Below are 17,594 nucleotides of genomic sequence, written 5' to 3'. Positions count from 1 at the left end.
GTCTATACACGAGAGGTCAGCGAAGCTCTATAGTCACTATAGTCAGCTGCACTAGCAGAGTCTATCCATCAGAGGTCATCAGAGCTCTATATTCACTATAATCAGCTGCAGTAGCAGAGTCTATCCACCAGGGGTCAGCAGAGCTCTGTATTTACTATAGTCAGCTGCAGTAGCAGAGTCTATCCACCAGAGGTCATCAGATTTCCATATTTACTTTAATCAGCTGCAGTAGTAGAGTCTATCCATAAGAGGTGATTAGAGCTCCATATTCACTATAGTCAGCTGCAGTAGCAGAGTCTGTCCACCAGAGGTCAGAAGAGCTCTTTAGTCGCTTTATTCAGCTGCAGTAGCAGAATCTGTCCATCAGAGGTCAGCAGAGCTCTATACTCACTTTAATCAGCTGCAGTAGCAGAGTCTTACCCCCAGAGGTCAGCAGAGCTTTACATTTTGTGTGACTGCAGTGCTAATAATATTCCACTAGACATCAGCAGAGCTCCTTAATTATTGGCTGCAATATCAAAGAATTTCCACCAGATATCAGCGGAGCTCTGTTTCGTGGCTGCAGTATTAAAGATTTTTCACCAGAGGTCAGCATCGCTCCTTATTCGCTATAGGTTTCTGCAATTGCCTGCATCAGTCAGTTTATGGGTTCGCGTCAGCAGGAGGTTTGTCCTCGGCGGCTCCTGTACTGTGATGTCCGCTCTCAGCGCTGGATGAATGCGGCAGTCACGCAGGTAACATGACACGTTGTACAGTCTGAGGAGACACAAAACGCAGACAGAGAGCAGACTGCGACATCTCTGCACCCACACAGGAAACAGCAGGTCAGACACGGTGCGACAATAACAGAAGCAAAGGAACATTACAGAGCGACAGACAGTGACAGACAGCGCGACAGACAGTGACAGAAAGACGGCGCATGGAGCGACAGACAGTGACTGACAGACAGATGGTGCACAGAGCGACAGTGACAGACGGCGCACAGAGCGACAGACCGTAACAGATGGCGCATGGAGCAACAGACAGACGGCGCACAGAGTGACAGTGACAGACGGCGCACGGAGCGACAGTGACAGACAGACGGTGCACGGAGCGACAGACAATAACAGACAGACGGCGCATGGAGCATCAGACAGTGACAGACAGATGGTGCACGGGGCGACAGACAGTGACAGACACAGCGCATGGAGTGACAGACAGTGACAGAAAGACAGCGCACAGAGCGACAGACAGACGGCCCACGGAGCGACAGACCGTAAGAGACAGATGGAGCATCAGACAGTGACAGACAGACGGCGCACGGAGCGACAGACAGCGCATGGAGTGACAGACAGATGGCGCACGGAGCAACAGACAGTGACAGAAAGACAGCGCACGGAGTGAGAGACAGACGGCCCACGAAGCGACCGACCGTAACAGACAGATGGCGCACGGAGCAACAGTGACAGACAGCGCACGGAGCCACAGACAGTGACAGACAGACAGCGCACGGAGCCACAGACAGTGACAGACAGACGGCGCATGGAGTGACAGACAGTGACAAACAGACAGAGCTACAGTGACAGACAGGCAGCGCACAGATCAACAATGACAGACAGACGGCGCACGTAGCGACTGACAGTGACAGACGGCGCACAGAGCGACTGACATTGACAGATGGTGCATGGAGTGACTGACAGTGACAGACAGACGGTGCACGGAGCGACAGGCAGTGACAGACAGTGACAGAAAGACGGTGCATGGAGTGACAGATGGCGCACGGAGCGACCGACAGTGAGAGATGGCGCATGGAGCGACCGACAGAGATGGCGCACAGAGCAACAGACAGTGAGAGATGGCGCACGGAGGGACAGACAGTGAGAGATGGCGCACGGAGGGACAGACAGTGAGAGATGGCGCACGGAGGGACAGACAGTGAGAGATGGCGCATGGAGGGACAGACAGTGACAGATGGCGCACGGAGGGACAGACAGTGACAGATGGCGCACGGAGGGACAGACAGCGAACGGAGCAACAGACAGTGACAGATGGTGCACGGAGCGGCAGACAGTGACAGACGGAGTACGGAGCGGCAGACAGTGACAGACAGACGGCACACGGAGCGACAGACGGCACAACAGACAGTGCACGGAGCGACAGTGACTGACAGATGGCGCACAGAGTGACAGACTGCACATGGAGCGACACAGTGATAAAAAGACGGCGCATGGAGTGACAGCGCATAGAGCGACAGATGGCACACGGAGCGACAGACAGTGACAGACGGCGCATGAAGTGTCAGACAGTGACAGACAGATGGCGCAAGGAGTGACAGGCAGTGACAGACAGCGCACTGAGTGACAGAAAGACAGCGCATGGAGTGACACAGTGACTGACAGACGGCACATGGAGCGACAGACAGACGGCGCGACAGACAGTCACAGACGGCTGCGCAGAGTGACAGACAGTGAGAGATAGACGGTGCACGAAGCGTCAGTGACAGACAGATGGCGCAAGGAGCAACAGACAGTGACAGACGGCACACGGAGTGACAGACCGCGCATGGAGCAATAGACAGCGGTTCGCGGAGGGTCTAACAAGATGGTGCCTGGAAGGTCAGACAAGACGGCACACGGAGCGACAGATGGCGCACAGAGCGACAGACCGCCCACGGAGCCTCACAGCGAGTGACAGGCAGCACACTGAGCGACACAAGACTGCAGCAATGTGATTGACAGAAGTCAGTGACGCACCGTCCATAAGTCGCCTCTCAGCAACTCGAGCACTGACACTGCACGTTGCTGCTCTGAGAATCCGGTGGATCCTGCTCCTTGAAATTAGATCCACTGGATTCCCAGCCCTCGGTGATCAGGTCTCCTGATCATGCGATTGTTGTGGGTTTTTGTGGCTCCACAGAGAGTAGACAAGAGGGAAAGACGACACAAAATTCAGAGCGCTTCCTGTGTACACGGTGACCGCGCCACGTGCCGATGCATCACTCATTAGTCAGTGACTAATTTTCCTGCTCACATGGCTGATAATGAGGCGCAGTGATGGCCGTGTGTCTGATGGATGATCAAACACCGTGTAATGTAGATCTCGCCTTTATCACCAGTTTGTGGCCAGTATGACACAGGAGAGACTGGTGGAGACCAGTGTGAGCGAGACGGGTGCAGAGAGGCGATGGCGGAGAACAAGCTGATGACACGGGACAATCACACAAATGGGGAGAATCCGCGGAGGGTCGTGCAGCGACCGGCGACTTTTTCCCCGTCCCCACGTCCGTGTCTGTCACGCATCGGGCGCAGGAGGCTCCTGTTATAGCGCTGCACCGATCGCTGCTGGTTAACTGTTTAGATGCCAGGAGGCTCCTGGTATAGCGCTGCACCGCTCGCTGATGATTAACTGTTTAGATGCCAGGAGGCTGCTGATTAACTGTTTAGATTCCGCTGTCTGTCTCTAGTGATTGGCGCAGATCGCCGGAGACCCCCTTCCCGGAGCTCGCACGATGTCCCCTCGCTCCAGAATCTCCAGGCGGCGCCTCATGTGGTGCGACGTTATTTTCTTTACCTGATGTCCGGTATTTTGTTGGCTGCAGAGCGCGCAGACCCCTCCACGACGCCGCTGTACTTGGGGGTCTTCATCCTGCCTCATCACTTTTGTGTCCTGGTTTTTCCGCTGATGATGGGGGTGTGAATACTTATGTAAACTTGTACTTTGCTTGGCAGTAAGAACAATGGAAGGTAAACAGATAAGCGGGGGTGATGGGTGTGTGGGGGGGGGCAGCCTGTCGCTTTATGGCGCTGGGAAGCTGCAGTTTCCTTAGGAGGTAAATGATCTTCTAGATTCCTCTCCGCAGACTCAAGCGATTCACATGTGTCTGGTGCCAGCGGACGAGCCGGAGTTACTCCAGAATGTGAGTGAGGGGAATCTCCCGCCTTAGGAGCTGACAATCTAAACTGTGGGGGGGACACAATACCAGACGGCTCATCCATGCAGGACCCTGGGAAAGCGGGGTGCCATCTCTGTGCTTTGATATTGGCTGTGGCCCCTCGTTGCCATGAGCAGGTCTGAGGGCCGCTCCCTGTATCCCGCTCATATCGGGGTGTTGTGGGGGCTGTGTATTCAGCTGTCACCGTCCATGGGAACGACGAGGCCGCTGCTGCCCGATATTAGCACCATATTCTTGTAGAAGTGGCGCATGGAGCCACCACATTTCACTGATGCATTTGGCGTAGCTCGCGGCCGCTGCGTTCACACCTCGCAGTCACCTCATGGATTTTGTAGTAAATTTAGCAACAATTTTTGCTGAAGTTTTGTAAACTTCACTGCAGAAAACATATCGCAGCTGTGACTGCGCCCAGGGGAGGCGTCCGATCAGTGCGGCGTTTTCTGCGCAGAAGTCGCAGGAACAGAAAGATCTCGGTGGCGTCGCTCCTACGTGACTGACAGTAAAGTTGTAGGAGAATTGGGGTCAGAAATCCTCCAGGCTCCGCTTCCTCGTGACGCCGCGGTGGACAATGTGCCGCCATTCTCGTCTCGTCACTATAGGCTCCCGGGGCCATTCACACCTTCCGGTCAGGATGAGGTTTGTGTCTTGGGACATTTCTGTGTTCTGTAGCCGTCGCTTCCAGCTCAATTTATCCCAAACCTGCGACTTGTGAAACGTGACAACCGCAGCGTGTGAACGCGTCCTCAATGTGACTGTTACTCTGGGGCAGTTATGGCGCCGGGCGGCTCCTTCATGGGGGAGGACACAGCTGTGAGGAGTAGAGCACAGGCTGCGGGAACTGTCCCCTCCCCCGGTCCACGGGCGCTTAGCTCCACTTACGTCACGGTCCCAGATAAACCTGAGCGGTGACTCGTCGGGCAGGACACAACCTGAGCGCAGACACAGCTGCCGGGACGCCACATCCTGAGTCCTGACCGGAGGAACCTGCCGCAGAGCCCAGGACTCTTCTCATGTGCGTCATTAGATTGTCAGCTCTCCTGCTACATCTGTTATAGATGAGGGGCATTTTATTATTCTCACCTGTATTAGATTGTGCCACAGTCCATGTGATGGAGGGCGGCTATATTATTGGGGAAAGTCATGGCTGCATTAGATTGTCAGCTCTTCTTAAACAGGCCCGACGTTCGCGTGTGACGGTCCCGGTATTTGTGACGTGTTTTCCTGACACTATAATCCCTGATTCTCAGCTAACAATACTTGGGGTGTGGGGTTTTTGTGTGCGGTAATTTAGAGCTGCGTCCACCATCCGTCCCTGCATCCACCATCCGCCCCTGCGTCCACCATCCTGCCCCTGCGTCCACCATCCGCCCCTGCGTCCACCATCCGCCCCTGCGTCCACCTTCCGCCCCTGCGTCCACCTTCCGCCCCTGCGTCCACCTTCCGCCCCTGCGTCCACCTTCCGCCCCTGCGTCCACCTTCCGCCCCTGCGTCCACCTTCCGCCCCTGCGTCCACCATCCGCCCCTGCGTCCACCTTCCGCCCCTGCGTCCACCTTCCGCCCCTGCGTCCACCATCCTCCCCTGCGTCCACCATCCGCCCCTGCGCCCATCTTCCTCCCCTGCGCCCACCTTCCTCCCCTGCGCCCACCTTCCTCCCCTGCGCCCACCTTCCTCCCCTTTCCCCCCTACCATCCGCCCCTGCGCCCACCATCCGCCGGACTATGAGAGTCTCTAATAGACATTGACCCTGATTCATCGTCGCTTTTCTCCCATTTTCCAGAGTTTTCATTTTGGGTCTTTTTTTTTTTTGCAACTTTGAGCTAAAAAATCACAATAACCGGTTAAAGAAAAAGTGATTGACTTTGAGCCATAATGAAGAACTTGGTGAAACATCAGCGAACGTCACAAATGATCCATCGGCATCGGCCGCTGTGTTTTCCTTCTTTACTGGTTTCAGGATCTCTGCTTGCTGTCGGCGGTTCAGCCCGATGTCCTACCTCACAGCTGAAGGTTTGTTGCTCTTTTATCCAGTCTGAGCTAAACATCAGCAGCACAAATGTCTCTGGCCTGAAGGCTCTTTCCAATGTGTCAGTCTGTAGTTGGGGCTGTGCAGCTCACAGAGGATTGTCCACACTGGATACAACTGTAACAGCCCCTCAGCTGTGAGAAGTAAGGTTCAGTCTCTGAGGCTGAATGTAAATAAGAATTTCACATTCACTGACAGCAAGCAGAGATCCTGCAAATAGTGAAGAATTGTAAGGGGGGGACAGACTTGTTTGGTGAGAGCCACTGTAACCTGTGCCTGGCTCACCCAGCGATGTTGTAGGACACAGGTCCCAGCCTTCGGCAGCTGGGCATGCTGGGAGTTGTAGTCCTGCAGATGTGGGGTCTGAGCTGCTGCTGTTCTTGTCCTTGCAGGGTCCCGATGATCTGAGCGCTGGCACCGTCCGGACGTCACCGGCCCAGACAGGTGAGCACGGCGCTGCGGGAGGAATGTCACTAATGTGCCCGGATCCCGCCGGCGCTGCCATGGTGACGGCTGCCCTTCTCGCCAATCACCGCTGTCTTGGCACAAAGACTTTTTTTTGCATTTTTTTAATTTCCAGTTTGTAGAAGTCAGCGGTGCGGCGGCTGCACAGCGCGTTCTCCTCCGGCCTCCCCTCCGGTTTTGCGCTTTTTTTATGCTAATTTTCAGCTGTGTTTTACCAGCAAAGTCTATGACATTTCTGAAATCTCACACACCGCTTGCTTTTCTCATCAGGATTTTGCGCTCTGCCTGGTTATTTGCTCAATGGTGCAGGTCACTGTGACTTTCAGGGTTTTTTTCTGCATTTTTCACCCATTGAAATGAATGGGTGATGAAAACAACGCTGAAAAAAACTGCACCATAAATGCAGGTATCAGGTTTTGCTGCGGTTTTTGTGCCAAGAACTTTTCTTCCAGCACTAAACATTATCAGCATGAAGAAGAGACACATGTAGCATGCCGAAACCGCAGCAGGGAGAACAAGGAAAAGGGGCTTTTTTTCTGCACCTTTTTTCCTGCCAAGAGATCAGGTTTTCCTGCAGAAAAATAGCGCTGAACAAAGTCTAGTGTGAACTTACTCCAGGTACGCAGCTTACAAAAATCATTTTTTTGCTGTCTCTTGTGCATGCTGAAAAAGTTTAGTGCTCCCCAAAAAAGCCTGATTTACCTTCAGTAGGTTACGAGCCAACGATCAGGAATAGCCGCGCTGTGGAGACACGGCCGCTGCCATCTACTGAGATAACTGAACCCGCGGATTCACCGCGTCCAATACATTCTATGGGAGAAATAGACCTGCTGCACTGTAGATAGACCCGCGATCTGCCGGCGTCTGTGCACACATGGTGGACGTGGGACTCTAGAAATCCCCCCGCAGTGCTGTAACATCTGGACGCTGCTGCATAAACACGTGGTGTTAGACCCACAGCAGTTCTTGATCGTGGGCACATCCCTTAGGGTATGGCACCGGTCAGGAATAGCGTGTTCGCTGCGCTCTAATCACGCAGGTAAATCCGCATGTGATCACTGAACCGCATGCATTCACCGCATCTAATACAGTCCATTGTGGAAGATTCTGTTATGGAGACGAGTGTGTCGGCTGCAGATAATTGACATGCTGCGGCTCGTAATCCCGCACCGCGGGGAGGGTACGCAGCGTTACATAGAAGCGCAGTGGTCAGGAGATTCCTATAAATCCACTGTGCTTGTAACCCAGAACACAGCGCAGGTGAGCGGCGTCCAAACCACTGCTGCTCTGGATTGTGGACACGTACCTTTAGATTTTTGCACCAAAAATTCAACAAAAGCTGATACCTGCCTTTTTTTGCTGCGTTTTTGCGCTCAGTGCTTTGTATTGGTGAAAAAATGCTGCAAATGCAATGACAGAAGTGACAGGCTGCAGTTTGTAAAAATGAGTCAGACTGAGCAGGACATTTCTGAAATCCCATAACTTTTACTGGTCCTGTAAAACGCAGCTTAAAATTTGCATAAAAACTCAGCAAAAACTCAGCATGTTAACATCGCCTAAATCACATCCCGGCCGCCGTCTTGAGCGCGGTGAGTGTGCGGAGCCATGGAGCATAATGGAGGACTGGCGGAGCAGCACAGCTGGGGGTTAGGGGGTAATTAGGTTCCAGCCAAGAGGAAGCATAGGACGTGGGGGATGGTGTGGATATACGGGGTGCATGGGGCAGTGTATAGTGTGTGATGGATGTATGGGGTGCGTGGGGCGATGTATAGTGTGTGTGATGGATGCATGGGGTGCGTGGGGCGGTGTATAGTGTGTGTGATGGATGTATGGGGTGCGTGGGGCGGTGTATAGAGTGTGTGATGGATGTATGGGGTGCGTGGGGCGGTGTATAGAGTGTGTGATGGATGTATGGGGTGCGTGGGGCGGTGTATAGAGTGTGATGGATGTATGGGGTGCGTGGGGCGGTGTATAGAGTGTGTGGATGTATGGGGTGCGTGGGGCGGTGTATAGAGTGTGTGATGGATGTATGGGGTGCGTGGGGCGGTGTATAGTATGTGTGATGGATGTATGGGGTGCGTGGGGCGGTGTATAGTGTGTGTGATGGATGTATGGGGTGCGTGGGGCGGTGTATAGAGTGTGTGATGGATGTATGGGGTGCGTGGGGCGGTGTATAGAGTGTGATGGATGTATGGGGTGCGTGGGGCGGTGTATAGAGTGTGTGGATGTATGGGGTGCGTGGGGCGGTGTATAGAGTGAGTGATGGATGTATGGGGTGCGTGGGGCGGTGTATAGAGTGTGTGATGGATGGGGTGCGTGGGGCGGTGTATAGAGTGTGTGATGGATGTATGGGGTGCGTGGGGCGGTGTATAGTATGTGTGATGGATGTATGGGGTGCGTGGGGCGGTGTATAGTGTGTGTGATGGATGTACGGAGTGCGTGGGGCGGTGTATAGTGTGTGATGGATGTACGGAGTGCGTGGGGCGGTATATAGTGTGTGATGGGTGTGCGTGGGGTGGTGTATAGGGCGTGTGTGATGCGTGTACGGGATGTGTGTGATGGTTGTATGGGGTGCGTGGGACGGTGTACGGGGTGTGTGAGGCGGTGTATACAGCATGTGATGGGTGCGGGGGGCGGTGTATAGGGCGTGTGTGACGGGGTGCCTGGGGCGGACGTACGAGATGTGTGGGATGGTGTATATGGAGGTGGTGAGTGTGGACCCCGAGGCGGTAATGCCGGCGTTCTGCGCAGACCCTCGGAGGTGACGCTGCGTCTTCTCTCTCACAGTTGATGGCTTCTGCGCTGCACCTGAAGTCGGAGCGGCTGATGCCCGTACCGGACGGCGTTCCTGCAGCCAAGAAGCCCAGGTAAGAGGCTGCTCGTCATCCAGACCGCAGGGGGTGCACACTATGGTTGCACTGCGACCTCCTGCACCAGTGGAGGCAGAATGAAGACGTCATCAAGGTTGTGGAAAGTCTGACGGATTCTTCATTGTCCCCTGATATGTATCGTAGTATATTCTCATGTGGGGGTCTTCGTGCATCGCAGCGCAAACAGCAGTGGGAGAAGGGGATAGGGGCACAAAGTAACAGAGTGCAGGTAACAGCATGCCCAGCTCTCACCTGCACTGAGGGCGGCTCGGGGTTAATAGGCACTGTAGGGCTACACTGTTCTGTGCACTATAAGGCAGCATTATTAGGATGCATTGTGATGGTATATCACGTCAGAACTATATGGCAGTATTATTAGGGAACAGTATGGTTATTTATCATGTCAGCACTATAGAGCAGTATTTTTGGGGTACTCACATCAACCCAGTATGGCGCAGCCTTATCGCCCCCAAGTCTCAGGAGTTCACGCACAGACTCGTTACTCAGATCAGAGGCCCAGATATTAGCTGCACCCCTGAATTCGGAGACCCCCCTATAATAACCTTTATTCAGTGAATATTAACCCCTCCAACCCCACAACTCGACACAATGCGACTCCAGCGAGCAGTGACATAATCTATCGCTCCGGAGCGATAATCCCTGCCCCCGCTCCTACCCCACAGTCCCTGCCAAATCCTACAAGGCAGACCCCTGCCGATACCAACCCCTGACCCTAGAAAAACACCGGTTTAATTAGAGGAATCGGACCCCCGCCTGTATGTATTCTGAATCCTAAACAAACCCCTGCCACATCTGAGGAAGGGAAACAGGTTAAGAAGTACCTGGCTGCGGGAAGAGGTGCCCCTCCTGCGTGTGTGCGGGAAGGAGCGCCCCTCCTGCGTGTATGCGGGAAGCAGGTCCCCTCCTGCCTGCGGGAAGCAGCGCCCCTCCTGCGTGCAGCTTATGTCCGGCATTGCAGCTGAGCTCAATAGCAGTGAACAGAGCAGACTGCAGTACCAAACATGGACTGTGGTCAGGGTGGCGCTGGTTTTCCAGACCTGTACGCCCCTTGCAGTGTTTCCGCACAGTGGCCTGTCCCTCCTCTTGTCTGGTGATGTCATGAGCTGATGTCATAAATCACATGTGATGTCACTTCTTGCTGGATTCCTTGCAGGGTCATACCATCATCATGTGAAGGGGGTGGCGGGGGCTCACAATGCCGGGCAGCGGTATTAGTCCTATCAGACCAAACCTTCTGTTTTCCAGGAAACTTTTACCAAGTCTAAAGACCAAGAGGCCCCAGGAACTGGTGCTGGTGATTGGAACCGGTATCAGTTCGGCTGTAGCACCACAAGTCCCAGCTCTGAAATCTTGGAAGGGGTTAATTCAGGCCCTGCTTGATGCTGCCAATGACTTCGACCTCCTAGAAGAAGAAGAGAGCAAAAAATTCCAGAAATGTCTCCATGAGGACAAGAACCTGATCCACGTGGCCCATGACCTCATCCAGAAGCTGTCACCGGTTAGTGCCGCACAGTGGAGGTGATCATGTGATCCCAAGGGTCACCCGTCAGTGCTGCACGCTGGAGGCGATCATGTGATCTCAGGAGTCACCCGTCAGTGCCGCACACTGGGGGCGATCATGTGCTCTCAGGGGTCACCGGTTAGTGCCGCACACTGGAGGCGATCATGTGATCTCAAGGGTCACCCGTCAGTGCCGCACGCTGGAGGCGATCATGTGATCTCGGGTCACCCATCAGTGCCGCACACTGGAGGCGATCATGTGATCTCAGGAGTCACCAGTTAGTGCCGCACACTGCAGCCGATCATGTGATCTCAGGGGTCACCGGTTAGTGCCGCACACTGGAGGCGATCCTGTGATCTCAGGGGTCACCGGTTAGTGCCGTACACTGGAGGCGATCATGTGATCTCAGGGGTCACCGGTTAGTGCCGCACACTGGAGGCGATCATGTGATCTCAGGGGTCACCGGTTAGTGCCGCACACTGGAGGCGATTATGTGCTCTCATGGGCACCTGTTAGTGCCGCACACTGGAGGCGATCTTGTGATCTCAGGGGTCACCGGTTAGTGCCGCACACTGGAGGCGATCATGTGATCTCTGGGGTCACCGGTTAGTGCCGCACACTGGAGGCGATCATGTGATCTCTGGGGTCACCGGTTAGTGCCGTACACTGGAGGCGATCATGTGATCTCAGGGGTCACCGGTTAGTGCCGTACACTGGAGGCGATCTTGTGATCTCAGGGGTCACCGGTTAGTGCCGCACACTGGAGGCGATCATGTGATCTCTGGGGTCACCGGTTAGTGCCGCACACTGGAGGCGATCATGTGATCTCTGGGGTCACCGGTTAGTGCCGCACACTGGAGGCGATCATGTGATCTCTGGGGTCACCGGTTAGTGCCGCACACTGGAGGCGATCATGTGATCTCAGGGGTCACCGGTTAGTGCCGCACACTGGAGGCGATCATGTGATCTCAGGGGTCACCGGTTAGTGCCGCACACTGGAGGCGATTATGTGCTCTCATGGGCACCTGTTAGTGCCGCACACTGGAGGCGATCTTGTGATCTCAGGGGTCACCGGTTAGTGCCGCACACTGGAGGCGATCATGTGATCTCTGGGGTCACCGGTTAGTGCCGCACACTGGAGGCGATCATGTGATCTCTGGGGTCACCGGTTAGTGCCGCACGCTGGAGGCGATCATGTGATCTCGGGTCACCCATCAGTGCCGCACACTGGAGGCGATCATGTGATCTCAGGAGTCACCGGTTAGTGCCGCACACTGGAGGCGATCCTGTGATCTCAGGGGTCACCGGTTAGTGCCGTACACTGGAGGCGATCATGTGATCTCAGGGGTCACCGGTTAGTGCCGCACACTGGAGGCGATCATGTGATCTCAGGGGTCACCGGTTAGTGCCGCACACTGGAGGCGATTATGTGCTCTCATGGGCACCTGTTAGTGCCGCACACTGGAGGCGATCTTGTGATCTCTGGAGTCACCGGTTAGTGCCGCACACTGGAGGCGATCATGTGATCTCTGGGGTCACCGGTTAGTGCCGCACACTGGAGGCGATCATGTGATCTCTGGGGTCACCGGTTAGTGCCGCACACTGGAGGCGATCATGTGATCTCTGGGGTCACCGGTTAGTGCCGCACACTGGAGGCGATCATGTGATCTCTGGGGTCACCGGTTAGTGCCGCACACTGGAGGCGATCATGTGATCTCAGGGGTCATCAGTTAGTGCCGCACACTGGAGACGATCATGTGATCTCGGGTCACCAGTTAGTGCCGCACACTGGAGGCGATCATGTGATCTCAGGGGTCACCGGTTTGTGCCGCCCGCTGGAGGCGATCATGTGATCTCAGGAGTCACCGGTTAGTGCCGCACACTGGAGGCGATCATGTGATCTCAGGGGTCATCAGTTAGTGCCGCACACTGGAGGCGATCATGTGATCTCAGGGGTCATCAGTTAGTGCCGCACACTGGAGGCGATCATGTGATCTCAGGGGTCACCGGTTTGTGCCGCCCGCTGGAGGCGATCATGTGATCTCAGGAGTCACCGGTTAGTGCCGCACACTGGAGGCGATCATGTGATCTCAGGGGTCATCAGTTAGTGCCGCACACTGGAGGCGATCATGTGATCTCAGGGGTCACCAGTTAGTGCCGCACACTGGAGGCGATCATGTGATCTCAGGGGTCACCGGTTTGTGCTGCCCGCTGGAGGCGATCATGTGATCTCAGGAGTCACCGGTTAGTGCCGCACACTGGAGGCGATCATGTGATCTCAGGGGTCACCGGTTAGTGCCTCACACTGGAGGCGATCATGTGATCTCAGGAGTCCACCATCAGTGCCGCCCGCTGGAGACGATCATGTGATCTCAGGAGTCACCCGTCAGTGCCGCACACTGGGGGCGATCATGTGATCTCTGGGGTCACCGGTTAGTGCCGCACACTGGGGGCGATCATGTGATCTCAGGAGTCACCAGTTAGTGCCGCACACTGGTGGCGATCATGTGATCTCAGCTCTCAGGGGTCACCAGTTAGTGCTTCACACTGGAGGCGATCATGTGATCTCAGGAGTCACCAGTTAGTGCCACACACTGGGGGCGATCATGTGCTTTGGTGATCTCCCATCTTGCGGTCTGTTTGTGACCTGTTTCTTGTTCTCGCTCCTTTCTCGCAGCGCACCAGCAATGTCCGCTCCACCTTCTTCAAGGACTGTCTCTATGAAGTCTTTGATGACCTTGAGTCAAAGATGGAGGATTCTGGGAAGCAGCTTCTTCAGTCTGTGCTGCAGCTGATGGAGCACGGCGCACTGGTCCTGACAACTAACTTTGACAATCTGCTCGAGATCTACGCCGCTCATCAAGAAAAACACCTGGAATCCCTAGACCTCACTGACGAGAAGAAGGTAAATCCCAGCAGCTGTATGATTATAGACTGGTGATTGTATATCGGACTGGCCGGGTGTGGGGATGTGTCTGGGGATTATATATTTGGGCACCCGGGGATTATAAATGGGGCCGGCTGGGTGTGGGGATGTGTCTGGGGATTATACATCGGGCCGGCCTGGTGTGGGGATGTGTCTGGGGATTATACATCGGAACGGCCTGGTGTGGGGATGTGTCTGGGGATTATATATTGGGCCGGCCCTCTGTGGGTTTGTGTCTGGGGATTATACATCGGGCCGGCCGCTGTGGGGATGTGTCTGGGGATTATACATCGGGCCAGCCCGCTGTGGGGATGTGTCTGGGGATTATACATCGGGCCGGCGCGCTGTGGGGATGTGTCTGTGGATTATACATCGGGCAGGCCCGCTGTGGGGATGTCTGGTGATTATATATTGGGCCGGCGTGCTGTGGGGATGTGTCTGGAGATTATACATCGGGACGGCCCGCTGTGGGGATGTGTCTGGAGATTATACATCGGGCCGGCCTGCTGTGGGGATGTGTCTGTGGATTATACATCGGGCTGGCCCGCTGTGGGGATGTGTCTGGTGATTATATATTGGGCCGGCGTGCTGTGGGGATGTGTCTGGGGATTATACATCGGGCCGGCCCGCTGTGGGGATGTGTCTGGAGATTATACATCGGGCCGGCCCGCTGTGGGGATGTGTCTGGGGATTATACATCGGGCCGGCCCGTTGTGGGGATGTGTCTGGGGATTATACATCGGGCTGGCCCGCTGTGGGGATGTGTCTGGAGATTATACATCGGGCCGGCCCGCTGTGGGCATATGTCTGGGGATTATACATCGGGCCGGCGTGCTGTGGGGATGTGTCTGGGGATTATACATCGGGCCAGCCGTTGTGGGGATGTGTCTGGGGATTATACATTGGGCCGGCCTGCTGTGCTGATGTGTCTGGGGATTATATATTGGGCCAGCCTGCTGTGGGGATGTGTCTGGGGATTATACATCAGGTCGGCCCGCTGTGGCGATGTGTATGGGGATTGTGTCTGGGGATTATACATCGGGCCGGCGTGCTGTGGGGATGTGTCTGGGGATTATACATCGGGCCGGCCGCTGTGGGGATGTGTCTGGGGATTATACATCGGGCCGGCCCGCTGTGGGCATGTGTCTGGGGATTATACATCGGGCCGGCGTGCTGTGGGGATGTGTCTGGGGATTATACATCGGGCCAGCCGCTGTGGGGATGTGTCTGGGGATTATACATTGGGCCGGCCTGCTGTGCTGATGTGTCTGGGGATTATATATTGGGCCAGCCTGCTGTGGGGATGTGTCTGGGGATTATACATCGGGCCGGCCCGCTGTGGCGATGTGTATGGGGATTATACATCGGGACGGCCCGCTGTGGGGATGTGTCTGGGGATTATGTATTGGCCGGCCCGCTGTGCGGATGTGTCTGGGGATTATACATCGGGCCGGCGTGCTGTGGGGATGTGTCTGGGGATTATACATCGGGCCGGCCACTGTGGGGATGTCTGGGGATTATACATTGGGCCGGCCTGCTGTGCTGATGTGTCTGGGGATTATATATTGGGCCAGCCTGCTGTGGGGATGTGTCTGGGGATTATACATCGGGCCGGCCCGCTGTGGCGATGTGTATGGGGATTGTGTATGAGGATTATACCTCGGGACGGCCCGCTGTGGGGATGTGTCTGGGGATTATATATTGGCCGGCCCGCTGTGCGGATGTGTCTGGGGATTATATATTGGCCGGCCCGCTGTGCGGATGTGTCTGGGGATTATACATTGGGCCGGCCTGCTGTGGGGATGTGTCTGGGGATTATACATCGGGCCGGCCCGCTGTGGGGATGTGTCTGGGGATTGTATATTGGCTGGCCCGCTGTGGGGATGTGTCTGGGGATTATATATTGGGCCGGCCTGCTGTGGGGATGTGTCTGGGGATTATACATCAGGCCGGCCCGCTGTGGGGATGTGTCTGGGGATTATATATTGGGCCGGCCCGCTGTGGGGATGTGTCTGGGGATTATACATTGGGTCGGCCTGCTGTGGGGATGTGTCTGGGGATTATACATTGGGCTGGCCCTCTGTGGGGATGTCTGGGGATTATATGTCAGGCCGGCCCTCTGTGGGGATGTGTCTGGGGATTATACATCGGGCCGGCCGCTGTGGGGGATGTGTCTGGGGATTATACATCGGGCCGGCCGCTGTGGGGATGTGTCTGGGGATTATATATCGGGCCGGCTTGGGTGTGGAGATACGGTTCATTATATTGGTGGTCACTGGTTCGTTATAACCCGCTCCCGGACTGTAATGCCTCGGTTTGTCTTGTGACAGGTGCTAGAATGGGCTCAAGAGAAGAAGCAGCTGAGTGTCCTGCACATACACGGCGTCTACACCAACCCCAGCGGCATCGTCCTGCACCCAGCCGGGTACCAGAACGTCCTCCGGAACACCGAGGTCATGGTGAGCACTCACTGCACCTCCCGAGCCTCTCCTGTGCTGAAACACTCTGTGCTGCCAGCACCCCACGACTTCCATGTTCTCTGTAGCTACCTCCCACCATATCAGCATACATTGCTCTTGACATACTCTGTGCTGCTTTCCCACTACATGCCCTGTATACTGGAGATTATATCTGCTGGTATTACCTCATGTTACTTTTTGTTTCTTTTCTTCTGTCGCAGAGAGAAATCCAGAAACTGTACGAGACCAAATCCTTCCTGTTCCTGGGCTGCGGCCGCACCGTGGATGACACAACTTTCCAGGCCCTGTTCCTGGAGGCGGTGAAGCACAAGTCGGACCTGGAGCACTTTATGCTGGTCCGCAGGGAGGACGTGGACGAGTTCAAGAAGCTGCGGGAGAACATGCTGGACAAGGGGATAAAGGTCATCTCCTACGGCACAGAGTACTCCGACCTCCCCGAATACTTTGAGAGGCTTGCAAATGAAATCTCCACAAAGGGCCGCACAGGTACGGACAGCGCTGCAGCTTAGTGTCGCCATGCGGTGCTGGGTACAGGTGATTAATGGCCAAAAGTCATGGATTGGCAAATACTGCAACGTCTGTCTTACTCTGCAACGCAATCGATTAACCGTGTCCAATAACAACCAGCAGAACAGTGAGTGCAGCTCTGGAGTATAATACAGGATGTACCGTATATACTGGAGTATAAGCCGACCCGAGTATAAGCCGACCCCCCCCTAATTTTGCCACAAAAAACTGGGAAAACTTATTGACTCGAGTGTAAGCCTAGGGTGGAAAATGCAGCAGCTACCGGTGAATTTCAAAAATAAAAATAGATGCTCCATGCCGTTCATTATGGCCCCATAGATGCTCCATATAAAGCTGTGCCACATATAATGCTCTGCACCGTTCATTATGGCCCCATAGAGGCTCCACATAAAGCTGTGCCATATAGAATGCTCTGCACCGTTCAGTATGGCCCCATAGATGCTCCACATAAAGCTGTGCCATATATAATGCTCTGCACCGTTCAGTATGGCCCCATAGATGCTCCACATAAAGCTGTGCCATATATAATGCTCTGCACCGTTCATTATGGCCCCATAGATGCTCCATAGAAAGCTGTGCCATATATAATGCTCTGCACCATTCATTATGGCCCCATAGATGCTCCATAGAAAGCTGTGCCATATATAAAGCTCTGCACCGTTCATTATGGCCCCATAGATGCTCCACATAAAGCTGTGCCATATATAAAGCTCTGCACCGTTCATTATGGCCCCATAGATGCTCCACATAAAGCCGTGCCATACACTCACCGGCCACTTTATTAGGTACACCATGCTAGTAACGGGTTGGACCCCCTTTTGCCTTCAGAACTGCCTCAATTCTTCGTG

At 54.8% G+C, this 17,594-nt stretch overlaps 1 protein-coding gene across 5 annotated transcripts in view; it reads left to right on the top strand.

Annotated features, from left to right (window-relative positions):
• Positions 1–606: 606 nt before the first annotated feature.
• Positions 607–17,594, top strand: part of FAM118B (family with sequence similarity 118 member B) — a 31,197-nt gene continuing 14,209 nt past the window's right edge. Inside the window, exons 1-7 of one of the 5 annotated variants that reach the window (XM_077249460.1) lie at positions 630–734; positions 6,348–6,399; positions 9,208–9,287; positions 10,557–10,809; positions 13,490–13,717; positions 16,069–16,197; positions 16,419–16,704. In XM_077249460.1, the coding sequence (XP_077105575.1) occupies positions 9,211–9,287; positions 10,557–10,809; positions 13,490–13,717; positions 16,069–16,197; positions 16,419–16,704 (973 nt within the window). In that variant the 5' untranslated portion in view covers positions 630–734; positions 6,348–6,399; positions 9,208–9,210. The other 4 variants (XM_077249463.1, XM_077249461.1, XM_077249459.1 and 1 more) reach the window with 4 other exon arrangements.

The sequence above is a fragment of the Ranitomeya variabilis genome, chromosome 4 (assembly GCF_051348905.1).
Source record: "Ranitomeya variabilis isolate aRanVar5 chromosome 4, aRanVar5.hap1, whole genome shotgun sequence".
NCBI classification, from domain to species: Eukaryota; Metazoa; Chordata; class Amphibia; order Anura; family Dendrobatidae; genus Ranitomeya; species Ranitomeya variabilis.
Note: the sequence above shows the minus strand (reverse complement) of the source record. Positions and strands in the feature narration are given on the sequence as shown.